Below are 18621 nucleotides of genomic sequence, written 5' to 3' on the forward strand. Positions count from 1 at the left end.
TACCACCAGTCAGTATATTACCACCAGTATATTACCACCAGTATATTACCACCAGTATATTTACCACCAGTATATTACCACCAGTATATTACCATCAGTCAGTATATTACCACCAGTATATTACTACCAGTATATTACCACCAGTATATACTACCAGTATATTACTACCAGTATATTACCACCAGTATATTACCACCAGTATATTACCACCAGTCAGTATATTACCACCAGTATATTACTACCAGTATATTACCACCAGTATATTACCACCAGTATATTACTACCAGTAATTACTACCAGTCAGTATATTACCACCGTATATTACCGTCAGTATATTACACCAGTATATTACCACCAGTATATTACCACCAGTATATTACCACCAGTATATTACTACCATCAGTATATTACCACCAGTATATTACCCAGTATATTACTACCAGTCAGTATATTACCAGTATATTACCACCAGTCAGTATATTACACCAGTCAGTATATTACCACCAGTATATTACTACCAGTCAGTATATTACACCAGTTATATTACCATCAGTCAGTATATTACCACCAGTCAGTATATTACCACCAGTATATTACTACCAGTATATTACTACCAGTATATTACCACCAGTATATTACTACCAGTATATTACTACCAGTCTATATAACACCAGTATATTACCACCAGTATATATACTACCACCCAGTATATTACCACCAGTATAATTACTACCAGTCAGTATATTACCACCAGTATATACCCCAGTATATTACTACCAGTATATTACCAATATTACCAGTCAGTATATTACCACCAGTATATTACCACCAGTATATTACCCCAGTATATTACTACCAGTCAGTATATTACCACCAGTATATTACCACCAGTATATTACCACCAGTCAGTATATTACCACCAGTCAGTATATTACTTACCAGTCAGTATATTACCACTCAGTATATTACTACCAGTATATTACACACCAGTATATTACACCAGTCAGTATATTACCACCAGTATATTACCACAGTCAGTATATTACCACCAGTCAGTATTACTACAGTATACTACCATCAGTCAGTATATTACCACCAGTATATTACTACCAGTCAGTATATTACCACAGTCAGTATATTACCACCAGTCAGTATATGCCACCAGTATATTACCACCAGTATTACATCAGTCAGTATTACCACCAGTCAGTATATTACCACCAGTATATTACTACCAGTATATTACTACCAGTATATTACCACCAGTATATTACCCCAGTATATTACCATCAGTCAGTATATACCACCAGTATATACTACCAGTATATTACCACCAGTATATTACTACCAGTATATTACCACCAGTATATTACCACCAGTATATACTACCAGTCAGTATATTACCACCAGTATATTACCGTCAGTATATTACCACCAGTATATTACCACCAGTATATTACCACCAGTATATTACTACCAGTCAGTATATTACCACCAGTATATTACTACCAGTATATTACTACCAGTCAGTATATTACCGCCAGTATATTACCACAGTCAGTATATTACACCAGTCAGTATATTACCACCAGTATATTACTACCAGTCAGTATATTACCACCAGTATATTACCATCAGTCAGTATATTACCACCAGTCAGTATATTACCACCAGTATATTACTACCAGTATATTACTACCAGTATATTACCACCAGTATATTACTACCAGTATATTACTACCAGTATAATACTACCAGTCAGTATATTACCACCAGTATATTACCACCAGTATATTACTACCAGTCAGTATATTACCACCAGTCAGTATATTACCACCAGTCAGTATATTACACCAGTTATATTACCACCAGTATATTACCATCAGTCAGTATATTACCACCAGTCAGTATATTACCACCAGTATATTACTACCAGTATATACTACCAGTATATTACCACCAGTATATTACCACCAGTATATTACCATCAGTCAGTATATTACCACCAGTATATTACTACCAGTATATTACCACCAGTATATTACTACCAGTCATATTACACCAGTATATTACCACCAGTATATTACCACCAGTATATTACCATCAGTAGTATATTACCACCAGTATATTACTACCAGTATATTACCACCAGTATATTACCACCAGTATATTACCACCAGTATATTACTACCAGTCAGTATATTACCACCAGTATATTACCGTCAGTATATTACACCAGTATATTACCACCAGTATATTACACCAGTATATTACCCCAGTATATTACTACCAGTCAGTATATTACCACCAGTATATTACCATCAGTATATTACTACCAGTCAGTATATACCACCAGTATATTACCACCAGTCAGTATATACGACAGTCAGTATATTACCACCAGTATATACACATCAGTCAGTATATTACCACCAGTCAGTATATTACCACCAGTATATTACCACCAGTATATTACTACCAGTATATTACCACCAGTATATTACTACCAGTATATTACCACCAGTATATTATACCAGTCAGTATATTACCACCAGTATATTACACCAGTATATTACTACCAGTATATACTACCAGTCAGTATATTACCACCAGTATATTACCACCAGTATATTACTACCAGTATATTACTACCAGTCAGTATATTACCACCAGTATATTACCACCAGTATATTACCACCAGTATATTACCACCAGTATATTACTACCAGTCAGTATATTACCACCAGTATATTACCACCAGTATATTACCACCAGTATATTACTACCAGTATATTACTACCAGTCAGTATATTACCACCAGTATATTACCACCAGTATATTACCACCAGTATATTACTACCAGTATATTACTACCAGTCAGTATATTACCACCAGTATATTACCACCAGTCAGTATATTACCACCAGTCAGTATTACCACCAGTATATTACTACCAGTCAGTATATTACCACCAGTATATTACCATCAGTCAGTATATTACCACCAGTCAGTATATTACCTCAGTATATTACACCAGTATATTACTACCAGTATATTACCACCAGTATATTACCACCAGTATATTACTACCAGTATATTACCACCAGTATTATACCAGTATATACTACCAGTCAGTATATTACCACCAGTATATACCACCAGTATATTACACCCAGTATATTACTACCAGTCAATATATTACCACCAGTCAGTATATTTCCACCAGTCAGTATATTACACCAGCCAGTATATTACTACCAGTCAGTATTACCATCAGTATATTACTACCAGTATATTACCACCAGTCAGTATATTCACCAGTCAGTATATTACTACCAGTCAGTATATTACCATCAGTATATTACTACCAGTATATTACCACAGTCAGTATATTACCACCAGTCAGTATATTACCACCAGTATATTACCACCAGTCAGTATATTACCACCAGTCAGTATATTACACCAGTCAGTATATTACTACCAGTATACTACCATCAGTCAGTATATTACCACCAGTATATTACCCAGTCAGTATATTACCACCAGTCAGTATATTACTACCAGTCAGTATATTACCACCAGTCAGTATATTACACCGTCAGTATATACTACCAGTCAGTATATTACCACCAGTCAGTATATTTACCACCAGTCAGTATATTACACCAGCCAGTATATTACTACCAGTCAGTATATTACCATCAGTATATTACTACCAGTATATTACCACCAGTCAGTATATTACCACCAGTCAGTATACTTACTACCAGTCAGTATATTACCATCAGTATATTACTACCAGTATATTACCACAGTCAGTATATTACCACCAGTCAGTATATTACCACCAGTATATTACTACCAGTCAGTATATTACCATCAGTATATTACTACCAGTATATTACCACCAGTCAGTATATTACCACCAGTCAGTATATTACTACCAGTCAGTATATTACCATCAGTATATTACTACCAGTATATTACCACAGTCAGTATATACCACCAGTCAGTATATTACCACCAGTATATTACCACCAGTCAGTATATTACCACCAGTCAGTATATACCACCAGTCAGTATATTACCACCAGTATATTACTACCAGTATATACTACCAGTATATTACCACCAGTATATTACTACCAGTATATTACCACCAGTATATTACTACCAGTATATTACTACCAGTATATTACCACCAGTATATTACCACCAGTATATTACCATCAGTCAGTATATTACCACCAGTATATTACTACCAGTATATTACCACCAGTATATTACCACCAGTATATTACTACCAGTATATTACTACCAGTCAGTATATTACCACCAGTATATTACCGTCAGTATATTACCACCAGTATATTACCACCAGTATATTACCACCAGTATATTACCACCAGTATATTACTACCAGTATATTACTACCAGTCAGTATATTACCACCAGTATATTACCATCAGTATATTACTACCAGTCAGTATATTACCGCCAGTATATTACCACCAGTCAGTATATTACGACCAGTCAGTATATTACCACCAGTATATTACTACCAGTCAGTATATTACCACCAGTCAGTATATTACCACCAGTCAGTATATTACCACCAGTCAGTATATTGCCACCAGTATATTACCACCAGTATATTACCATCAGTCAGTATATTACCACCAGTCAGTATATTACCACCAGTATATTACTACCAGTATATTACTACCAGTATATTACCACCAGTATATTACCACCAGTATATTACCATCAGTCAGTATATTACCACCAGTATATTACTACCAGTATATTACCACCAGTATATTACTACCAGTATATTACTACCAGTCAGTATATTACCACCAGTATATTACCATCAGTATATTACCACCAGTATATTACCACCAGTATATTACCACCAGTATATTACTACCAGTCAGTATATTACCACCAGTATATTACTACCAGTATATTACTACCAGTCAGTATATTACCACCAGTATATTACTACCAGTCAGTATATTACCACCAGTATATTACCACCAGTCAGTATATTACCACCAGTCAGTATATTACCACCAGTATATTACTACCAGTCAGTATATTACCACCAGTATATTACCATCAGTCAGTATATTACCACCAGTCAGTATATTACCACCAGTATATTACTACCAGTATATTACTACCAGTATATTACCACCAGTATATTACCACCAGTATATTACCATCAGTCAGTATATTACCACCAGATATTACTACCAGTATATTACCACCAGTATATTACTACCAGTATATTACCACCAGTATATTACTACCAGTATATTTACTACCAGTCAGTATATTACACCAGTATATTACCGTCAGTATATTACCACCAGTATATTACCACCAGTATATTACCACCAGTATATTACTACCAGTCAGTATATTACCACCAGTATATTACTACCAGTATATACTACCAGTCAGTATATACCGCCGTATATTACCACCAGTCAGTATATTACCACCAGTCAGTATATTACCACCAGTATATTACTACCAGTCAGTATATTACCACCAGTATATTACCATCAGTCAGTATATTACCACCAGTCAGTATATTACCACCAGTATATTACTACCCAGTATATTACTACCAGTATATTACCACCAGTATATTACTACCAGTATATTACTACCAGTATAATACTACCAGTCAGTATATTACCACCAGTATATTACCACCAGTATATTACTACCAGTCAGTATATTACCACCAGTCAGTATATTACCACCAGTCAGTATATTACCACCATTATATTACCACCAGTATATTACCATCAGTCAGTATATACCACCAGTCAGTATATTACCACCAGTATATTACTACCAGTATATTACTACCAGTATATTACCACCAGTATTACCACCAGTATATTACCATCAGTCAGTATATTACCACCAGTATATTACTGCCAGTATATTACCACCAGTATATTACTACCAGTATATTTCTACCAGTATATTACCACCAGTATATTACCACCAGTATATTACCATTCAGTCAGTATATTACCACCAGTATATACTACCAGTATATTACACCAGTATATTACCACCAGTATATTACTACCAGTTATTACTACCAGTCAGTATATTACCACCTAGTATATTACCGTCAGTATATTACCACCAGTATATTACCCACCAGTATATTAACCACCAGTATATACTACCAGTCAGTATATTACCACCCAGTATATTACCATCAGTATATTACTACCAGTCAGTATATTACCGCCAGTATATTACCACCAGTCAGTATATTACGACCAGTCAGTATATTACCACCAGTATATTACTTACCAGTCAGTATATTACCACCAGTATATTACCATCAGTCAGTATATTACCACCAGTCAGTAATATTACCACCAGTATATTACTACCAGTATATTACTACCAGTATATTACCACCAGTATATTACTACCAGTATATTACTACAGTATAATACTACCAGTCAGTATATTACCACCAGTATATTACCACCAGTATATTACTACCAGTATAATACTACCAGTTCAGTATTACCACCAGTATATTACCACCAGTATATTACTACCAGTATATTACTACCAGTCAGTATATTACCACCAGTATATTACCACCAGTATATTACCACCAGTATATTACCACCAGTATATTACTACCAGTCAGTATATTACCACCAGTATATTACCACCAGTATATTACCACCAGTATATTACTACCAGTATATTACTACCAGTCAGTATATTACCACCAGTATATTACCACCAGTATATTACCACCAGTATATTACTACCAGTATATTACTACCAGTCAGTATATTACCGCCAGTATATTACCACCAGTCAGTATATTACACCAGTCAGTATATTACCACCAGTATATTACTACCAGTCAGTATATTACCACCAGTATATTACCATCAGTCAGTATATACCACCAGTCAGTATATTACCACCAGTATATTACTACCAGCATATTACTACCAGTATATTACCACCAGTATATTACTACCAGTATATTACCACCAGTATATTACTACCAGTATAATACTACCAGTCAGTATATTACCACCAGTATATTACCACCAGTATATTACCACCAGTATATTACTACCAGTCAATATATTACCACCAGTCAGTATATTTCCACCAGTCAGTATATTACCACCAGCCAGTATATTACTACCAGTCAGTATATTACCATCAGTATATTACTACCAGTATATTACCACCAGTCAGTATATTACCACCAGTCAGTATATTACTTCCAGTCAGTATATTACCATCAGTATATTACTACCAGTATATTACCACAGGCAGTATATTACCACCAGTCAGTATATTACCACCAGTATATTACCACCAGTCAGTATATTACCACCAGTCAGTATATTACCACCAGTCAGTATATTACCACCAGTATATTACTACCAGTATATTACTACCAGTATATTACCACCAGTATATTACTACCAGTATATTACCACCAGTATATTACTACCAGTATATTACCACCAGTATATTACCACCAGTATATTACCATCAGTCAGTATATTACCACCAGTATATTACTACCAGTATATTACCACCAGTATTTTACCACCAGTATATTACTACCAGTATATTACTACCAGTCAGTATATTACCACCAGTATATTACCGTCAGTATATTACCACCAGTATATTACCACCAGTATATTACCACCAGTATATTACCACCAGTATATTACTACCAGTATATTACTACCAGTCAGTATATTACCACCAGTATATTACCATCAGTATATTACTACCAGTCAGTATATTACCGCCAGTATATTACCACCAGTCAGTATATTACGACCAGTCAGTATATTACCACCAGTATATTACTACCAGTCAGTATATTACCACCAGTCAGTATATTACCACCAGTCAGTATATTACCACCAGTCAGTATATTGCCACCAGTATATTACCACCAGTATATTACCATCAGTCAGTATATTACCACCAGTCAGTATATTACCACCAGTATATTACTACCAGTATATTACTACCAGTATATTACCACCAGTATATTACCACCAGTATATTACCATCAGTCAGTATATTACCACCAGTATATTACTACCAGTATATTACCACCAGTATATTACTACCAGTATATTACTACCAGTCAGTATATTACCACCAGTATATTACCATCAGTATATTACCACCAGTATATTACCACCAGTATATTACCACCAGTATATTACTACCAGTCAGTATATTACCACCAGTATATTACTACCAGTATATTACTACCAGTCAGTATATTACCGCCAGTATATTACTACCAGTCAGTATATTACCACCAGTATATTACCACCAGTCAGTGTATTACCACCAGTCAGTATATTACCACCAGTATATTACTACCAGTCAGTATATTACCACCAGTATATTACCATCAGTCAGTATATTACCACCAGTCAGTATATTACCACCAGTATATTACTACCAGTATATTACTACCAGTATATTACCACCAGTATATTACCACCAGTATATTACCATCAGTCAGTATATTACCACCAGTATATTACTACCAGTATATTACCACCAGTATATTACTACCAGTATATTACCACCAGTATATTACTACCAGTATATTACTACCAGTCAGTATATTACCACCAGTATATTACCGTCAGTATATTACCACCAGTATATTACCACCAGTATATTACCACCAGTATATTACTACCAGTCAGTATATTACCACCAGTATATTACTACCAGTATATTACTACCAGTCAGTATATTACCGCCAGTATATTACCACCAGTCAGTATATTACCACCAGTCAGTATATTACCACCAGTATATTACTACCAGTCAGTATATTACCACCAGTATATTACCATCAGTCAGTATATTACCACCAGTCAGTATATTACCACCAGTATATTACTACCAGTATATTACTACCAGTATATTACCACCAGTATATTACTACCAGTATATTACTACCAGTATAATACTACCAGTCAGTATATTACCACCAGTATATTACCACCAGTATATTACTACCAGTCAGTATATTACCACCAGTCAGTATATTACCACCAGTCAGTATATTACCACCATTATATTACCACCAGTATATTACCATCAGTCAGTATATTACCACCAGTCAGTATATTACCACCAGTATATTACTACCAGTATATTACTACCAGTATATTACCACCAGTATATTACCACCAGTATATTACCATCAGTCAGTATATTACCACCAGTATATTACTGCCAGTATATTACCACCAGTATATTACTACCAGTATATTTCTACCAGTATATTACCACCAGTATATTACCACCAGTATATTACCATCAGTCAGTATATTACCACCAGTATATTACTACCAGTATATTACCACCAGTATATTACCACCAGTATATTACTACCAGTATATTACTACCAGTCAGTATATTACCACCAGTATATTACCGTCAGTATATTACCACCAGTATATTACCACCAGTATATTACCACCAGTATATTACTACCAGTCAGTATATTACCACCAGTATATTACCATCAGTATATTACTACCAGTCAGTATATTACCGCCAGTATATTACCACCAGTCAGTATATTACGACCAGTCAGTATATTACCACCAGTATATTACTACCAGTCAGTATATTACCACCAGTATATTACCATCAGTCAGTATATTACCACCAGTCAGTATATTACCACCAGTATATTACTACCAGTATATTACTACCAGTATATTACCACCAGTATATTACTACCAGTATATTACTACCAGTATAATACTACCAGTCAGTATATTACCACCAGTATATTACCACCAGTATATTACTACCAGTATAATACTACCAGTCAGTATATTACCACCAGTATATTACCACCAGTATATTACTACCAGTATATTACTACCAGTCAGTATATTACCACCAGTATATTACCACCAGTATATTACCACCAGTATATTACCACCAGTATATTACTACCAGTCAGTATATTACCACCAGTATATTACCACCAGTATATTACCACCAGTATATTACTACCAGTATATTACTACCAGTCAGTATATTACCACCAGTATATTACCACCAGTATATTACCACCAGTATATTACTACCAGTATATTACTACCAGTCAGTATATTACCCGCCAGTATATTACCACCAGTCAGTATATTACCACCAGTCAGTATATTACCACCAGTATATTACTACCAGTCAGTATATTACCACCAGTATATTACCATCAGTCAGTATATTACCACCAGTCAGTATATTACCACCAGTATATTACTACCAGCATATTACTACCAGTATATTACCACCAGTATATTACTACCAGTATATTACCACCAGTATATTACTACCAGTATAATACTACCAGTCAGTATATTACCACCAGTATATTACACCAGTATATTACCACCAGTATATTACTACCAGTCAATATATTACCACCAGTCAGTATATTTCCACCAGTCAGTATATTACCACCAGCCAGTATATTACTACCAGTCAGTATATTACCATCAGTATATTACTACCAGTATATTACCACCAGTCAGTATATTACCACCAGTCAGTATATTACTTCCAGTCAGTATATTACCATCAGTATATTACTACCAGTATATTACCACAGGCAGTATATTACCACCAGTCAGTATATTACCACCAGTATATTACCACCAGTCAGTATATTACCACCAGTCAGTATATTACTACCAGTATACTACCATCAGTCAGTATATTACCACCAGTATATTACTACCAGTCAGTATATTACCACCAGTCAGTATATTACCAAAAGTCAGTATATTACTACCAGTCAGTATATTACCACCAGTCAGTATATTACCACCAGTCAGTATATTACTACCAGTCAGTATATTACCACCAGTCAGTATATTTCCACCAGTCAGTATATTACCACCAGCCAGTATATTACTACCAGTCAGTATATTACCATCAGTATATTACTACCAGTATATTACCACCAGTCAGTATATTACCACCAGTCAGTATACTACTACCAGTCAGTATATTACCATCAGTATATTACTACCAGTATATTACCATAGTCAGTATATTACCACCAGTCAGTATATTACCACCAGTATATTACTACCAGTCAGTATATTACCATCAGTATATTACTACCAGTATATTACCACCAGTCAGTATATTACCACCAGTCAGTATATTACTACCAATCAGTATATTACCATCAGTATATTACTACCAGTATATTACCACAGTCAGTATATTACCACCAGTCAGTATATTACCACCAGTATATTACCACCAGTCAGTATATTACCACCAGTCAGTATATTACCACCAGTCAGTATATTACCACCAGTATATTACTACCAGTATATTACTACCAGTATATTACCACCAGTATATTACTACCAGTATATTACCACCAGTATATTACTACCAGTATATTACTACCAGTATATTACCACCAGTATATTACCACCAGTATATTACCATCAGTCAGTATATTACCACCAGTATATTACTACCAGTATATTACCACCAGTATATTACCACCAGTATATTACTACCAGTATATTACTACCAGTCAGTATATTACCACCAGTATATTACCGTCAGTATATTACCACCAGTATATTACCACCAGTATATTACCACCAGTATATTACCACCAGTATATTACTACCAGTCAGTATATTACCACCAGTATATTACCATCAGTATATTACTACCAGTCAGTATATTACCGCCAGTATATTACCACCAGTCAGTATATTACGACCAGTCAGTATATTACCACCAGTATATTACTACCAGTCAGTATATTACCACCAGTCAGTATATTACCACCAGTCAGTATATTACCACCAGTCAGTATATTGCCACCAGTATATTACCACCAGTATATTACCATCAGTCAGTATATTACCACCAGTCAGTATATTACCACCAGTATATTACTACCAGTATATTACTACCAGTATATTACCACCAGTATATTACCACCAGTATATTACCATCAGTCAGTATATTACCACCAGTATATTACTACCAGTATATTACCACCAGTATATTACTACCAGTATATTACCACCAGTATATTACTACCAGTATATTACTACCAGTCAGTATATTACCACCAGTATATTACCATCAGTATATTACCACCAGTATATTACCACCAGTATATTACCACCAGTATATTACCACCAGTATATTACTACCAGTCAGTATATTACCACCAGTATATTACTACCAGTATATTACTACCAGTCAGTATATTACCGCCAGTATATTACCACCAGTCAGTGTATTACCACCAGTCAGTATATTACCACCAGTATATTACTACCAGTCAGTATATTACCACCAGTATATTACCATCAGTCAGTATATTACCACCAGTCAGTATATTACCACCAGTATATTACTACCAGTATATTACTATCAGTATATTACCACCAGTATATTACTACCAGTATATTACTACCATTATAATACTACCAGTCAGTATATTACCACCAGTATATTACCACCAGTATATTACTACCAGTCAGTATATTACCACCAGTCAGTATATTACCACCAGTCAGTATATTACCACCAGTATATTACCACCAGTATATTACCATCAGTCAGTATATTACCACCAGTCAGTATATTACCACCAGTCAGTATATTATTACCAGTATATTGCTACCAGTATATTACCACCAGTCAGTATATTACTACCAGTCAGTATATTACCACCAGTCAGTATATTTCCACCAGTCAGTATATTACCACCAGCCAGTATATTACTACCAGTCAGTATATTACCATCAGTATATTACTACCAGTATATTACCACCAGTCAGTATATTACCACCAGTCAGTATATTACTACCAGTCAGTATATTACCATCAGTATATTACTATCAGTATATTACCACAGTCAGTATATTACCACCAGTCAGTATATTACCACCAGTATATTACCACCAGTCAGTATATTACCACCAGTCAGTATATTACCACCAGTCAGTATATTACTACCAGTATACTACCATCAGTCAGTATATTACCACCAGTATATTACTACCAGTCAGTATATTACCACCAGTCAGTATATTACCACCAGTCAGTATATTACCACCAGTATATTACTACCAGTCAGTATATTACCACCAGTATATTACCATCAGTCAGTATATTACCACCAGTCAGTATATTACCACCAGTATATTACTACCAGTATATTACTACCAGTATATTACCACCAGTATATTACTACCAGTATAATACTACCAGTCAGTATATTACCACCAGTATATTACCACCAGTTTATTACCACCAGTATATTACTACCAGTCAGTATATTACCACCAGTCAGTATATTACCACCAGTCAGTATATTACCACCATTATATTACCACCAGTATATTACCATCAGTCAGTATATTACCACCAGTCAGTATATTACCACCAGTATATTACTACCAGTATATTACTACCAGTATATTACCACCAGTATATTACCACCAGTATATTACCATCAGTCAGTATATTACCACCAGTATATTACTACCAGTATATTACCACCAGTATATTACTACCAGTATATTACTACCAGTATATTACCACCAGTATATTACCACCAGTATATTACCATCAGTCAGTATATTACCACCAGTATATTACTACCAGTATATTACCACCAGTATATTACTACCAGTATATTACCACCAGTATATTACTACCAGTATATTACTACCAGTCAGTATATTACCACCAGTATATTACCGTCAGTATATTACCACCAGTATATTACCACCAGTATATTACTACCAGTCAGTATATTACCACCAGTATATTACTACCAGTATATTACCACCAGTCAGTATATTACTACCAGTCAGTATATTACCACCAGCCAGTATATTACTACCAGTCAGTATATTACCATCAGTATATTACTACCAGTATATTACCACCAGTCAGTATATTACCACCAGTCAGTATATTACTACCAGTCAGTATATTACCACCAGTATATTACTACCAGTATATTACCACCAGTCAGTATATTACTACCAGTCAGTATATTACCACCAGCCAGTATATTACTACCAGTCAGTATATTACCATCAGTATATTACTACCAGTATATTACCACAGTCAGTATATTACCACCAGTCAGTATATTACCACCAGTATATTACCACCAGTCAGTATATTACCACCAGTCAGTATATTACCACCAGTCAGTATATTACTACCAGTATACTACCATCAGTCAGTATATTACCACCAGTATATTACTACCAGTCAGTATATTACCACCAGTCAGTATATTACTACCAGTCAGTATATTACTACCAGTCAGTATATTACTACCAGTCAGTATAATACCACTAGTCAGTATATTACTACCAGTCAGTATATTACCACCAGTCAGTATATTACCACCAGTCAGTATATTACTACCAGTCAGTATATTACCACCAGTCAGTATATTACCACCAGTATATTACTACCAGTCAGTATATTACTACCAGTCAGTATATTACTACCAGTCAGTATATTACCACCAGTCAGTATATTACCACCAGTATATTACTACCAGTATATTACTACCAGTCAGTATATTACCACCAGTCAGTATATTACCACCAGTCAGTATATTACCACCAGTCAGTATATTGCCACCAGTATATTACCACCAGTATATTACCATCAGTCAGTATATTACTACCAGTCAGTATATTACCGCCAGTATATTACCACCAGTCAGTATATTACGACCAGTCAGTATATTACCACCAGTATATTACTACCAGTCAGTATATTACCACCAGTCAGTATATTACCACCAGTCAGTATATTACCACCAGTCAGTATATTGCCACCAGTATATTACCACCAGTATATTACCATCAGTCAGTATATTACCACCAGTCAGTATATTACCACCAGTATATTACTACCAGTATATTACTACCAGTATATTACCACCAGTATATTACCACCAGTATATTACCATCAGTCAGTATATTACCACCAGTATATTACTACCAGTATATTACCACCAGTATATTACTACCAGTATATTACCACCAGTATATTACTACCAGTATATTACTACCAGTCAGTATATTACCACCAGTATATTACCGTCAGTATATTACCACCAGTATATTACCACCAGTATATTACCACCAGTATATTACCACCAGTATATTACTACCAGTCAGTATATTACCACCAGTATATTACTACCAGTATATTACTACCAGTCAGTATATTACCGCCAGTATATTACCACCAGTCAGTGTATTACCACCAGTCAGTATATTACCACCAGTATATTACTACCAGTCAGTATATTACCACCAGTATATTACCATCAGTCAGTATATTACCACCAGTCAGTATATTACCACCAGTATATTACTACCAGTATATTACTATCAGTATATTACCACCAGTATATTACTACCAGTATATTACTACCATTATAATACTACCAGTCAGTATATTACCACCAGTATATTACCACCAGTATATTACCACCAGTATATTACTACCAGTCAGTATATTACCACCAGTCAGTATATTACCACCAGTCAGTATATTACCACCAGTATATTACCACCAGTATATTACCATCAGTCAGTATATTACCACCAGTCAGTATATTACCACCAGTCAGTATATTATTACCAGTATATTACTACCAGTATATTACCATCAGTCAGTATATTACCACCAGTCAGTATATTACCACCAGTATATTACTACCAGTATATTACTACCAGTCAGTATATTACCACCAGTATATTACCACCAGTCAGTATATTACCACCAGTCAGTATATTACCACCAGTCAGTATATTACCACCAGTCAGTATATTACTACCAGTCAGTATATTACCACCAGTATATTACTACCAGTCAGTATATTACCACCAGTCAGTATATTACCACCAGTATATTACTACCAGTCAGTATATTACCACCAGTCAGTATATTACTACCAGTATATTACTACCAGTCAGTATATTACTACCAGTCAGTATATTACCACCAGTATATTACTACCAGTCAGTATATTACCACCAGTATATTACTACCAGTCAGTATATTACCACCAGTCAGTATATTACTACCAGTCAGTATATTCCCTCCAGTCAGTAATGTAGTCATGTTTAACTCTGACCTCTGTCCTTCTCCAGTGTGCTCTGATCTGCTGAAGGAACATGGATGTGTCTGGGGGCCAGCAGCAGTATGGAGGATCTAAGAAGAGGGTGAAGATCCACCCCAATTCCGTCACAGTGAAATACGCCACCCACTTCCCCCAGCCTGGAGACGAGGGTTACGACGATGCTCCGTCCTTTGAGGACTTTGATTCATTTGCGAAGGCCAGCCCTGCTAAGAGGCTGGTGACAGACGGTAGTAGGAAGACCATGGAAACCCCCAGGACGCTATGGGGAGGGGTGGAGCCCCAGAGTCGGGACAAGGGGGTCTGGGGGCAGCTGGCTAGCTTCGGGGAGGCCAACTTCCTGGCGTCCCGGGTCACCTGGATGGCGTTGTTCGGGGCAGCGGTGGCTCACGGCTGCGTTGCTCTGATCACACGGCTGGCGGCGGACCGCTCCAAAGTGCCGTCCCTGGAGCTGATCTTCATCCGGTCTGTGATCCAGGTCCTGTCCATCACAGTGGTGTTTTATAACCAGGAGGAACCCTTCGGCCCGAAGGGGTACCGCCTCCGGCTCTTCTTTTATGGTGTCTGCAATGTCATCTCCATCACCTGCGCCTACACCGCCTTCGCCATCGTGCCACCCAGCAACGGTACCATCATGTGGCGCGCAACCACCACGGTGTTCAGCGGCGTGATGGCCTTCCTGTTGTTAGACGAGAGGCTGGGCTACACGGACGTTGTGACGGTGGTGGGCAGCGTTTTCGGCCTGTGTCTCGTCATGTTCCCCAATGTGGCCGACGAGGAGAAGTCTCGCCTCACCTTCTGGAAGGAGGCGTTCGGCTACACCATGACGGTGATGGCCGGCCTCACCGGAGCCCTGTCCATGATCGTCTACCGGGCCATCAAGGAGCGCGTCAGCATGTGGACAGCCCTGTTCACGTTCGGCTGGACGGGCACGGTGTGGGGCGCCTCCACCATGTTCGTTATGCAGGAGCCGATCATCCCCCTGGATGGGGAGACGTGGGGCTACCTCACGGGGATCTGTATCTGTTCCACCGTGGCATTCCTGGGGGTCTACTACGCCCTCAACAAGTTCCACCCCGCCCTGGTGAGCACCGTGCAGCACCTGGAGATAGTGGTGGCCATGTTGCTTCAGCTCATGGTGCTGCGCATGGTCCCCTCCATCTACGACGTCATCGGGGGGCTGGTCATCATGGCCAGTGTGTTTACTCTAATGGGAGTGAAGCTATACAGGGTCAGCCGGGCTGTACGGCAGGACTACCAGGAGATACTGAACTCACCCATCAAATAGAGTCTGGAGTTCTGATTCAGGATCAGTTTGGCCCTATAGACCATAATGCATAAGATTACATGGACAGGGGTGAAACAGATTGTATACCTCCACTTCTACTCTCTCTATATATTTAGAATTGTGGTGGTCATTAACTTGGCGGAGGGTCAACTTGTGTGCAATGTCTTTGCTAAAGTTCTATTTGTCTGTGAAAAGATATTCCACAATGAAACTGTTTGTTCTGATAGCTTTGATTTCATGTCAACTGTGATGAAGAAGAGTGTCAAAGTAACATGTGTTGTTTAGATTGTATGATACGTTCTGTACCTTAACTTTACAGCTATGGCATAAATATGTGTCAGAGATATTCAGACTGTGTCTGTCTCTGCTAGATGACCAGCATCTAAATAAGATACTAGATACTACTGCTGCTGACAGTGTGTTAACAGGGCCGTGTTGACAAGGTGATAAATCATCTTCCTTTGTTTCCTGCATAAGGGTGTATCTTTTATCTCACACTATCACAGTGTCTGCTACGCAGAACCCACTGGTTAAAATACACTCATGTTTATTTGTTCATAGTGAAAAAAAGAAAAAACACAGGCTGCGTTTCAGATTGTATATACTACAGAAGATATATACTACAGAAGGTATATACTACAGAAGGTATATACTACAGATTGTATATACTACAGATTGTATATACTACAGAAGGTATATACTACAGATTGTATATACTACAGAAGGTATATACTACAGAAGGTATATACTACAGATTGTATATACTACAGATTGTATATACTACAGATTGTATATACTACAGAAGGTATATACTACAGATTGTATATACTACAGAAGGTATATACTACAGTAGGTATATACTACAGAAGGTATATACTACAGAAGGTATATACTACAGATTGTATATACTACAGAAGGTAAATACTACAGAAGGTATATACTACAGATTGTATATACTACAGAAGGTATATACTACAAAAGCTATATACTACAGATTGTATATACTACAGATTGTAAATACTACAGAAGGTATATACTACAGAAGGTATATACTACAGATTGTATA

The 18621-nt window shown here is 36.4% G+C and overlaps 1 protein-coding gene across 1 annotated transcript in view; it reads left to right on the forward strand.

The window, feature by feature from the left end:
• LOC109887172 (solute carrier family 35 member G2-like) overlaps positions 1–18132 on the forward strand; it is a 90428-nt gene extending 72296 nt beyond the window's left edge. The window contains exon 2 of the mRNA XM_031795270.1: positions 16281–18132. Within this exon, the coding sequence (XP_031651130.1) occupies positions 16305–17555 (1251 nt within the window). The 5' untranslated portion in view covers positions 16281–16304 and the 3' untranslated portion in view covers positions 17556–18132. The remainder of the gene's footprint in view (positions 1–16280) is intronic.
• The last annotated feature ends 489 nt before the right edge of the window (positions 18133–18621 follow it).

This window comes from Oncorhynchus kisutch, linkage group LG18 (genome assembly GCF_002021735.2).
Source record: "Oncorhynchus kisutch isolate 150728-3 linkage group LG18, Okis_V2, whole genome shotgun sequence".
Taxonomy (NCBI): Eukaryota; Metazoa; Chordata; class Actinopteri; order Salmoniformes; family Salmonidae; genus Oncorhynchus; species Oncorhynchus kisutch.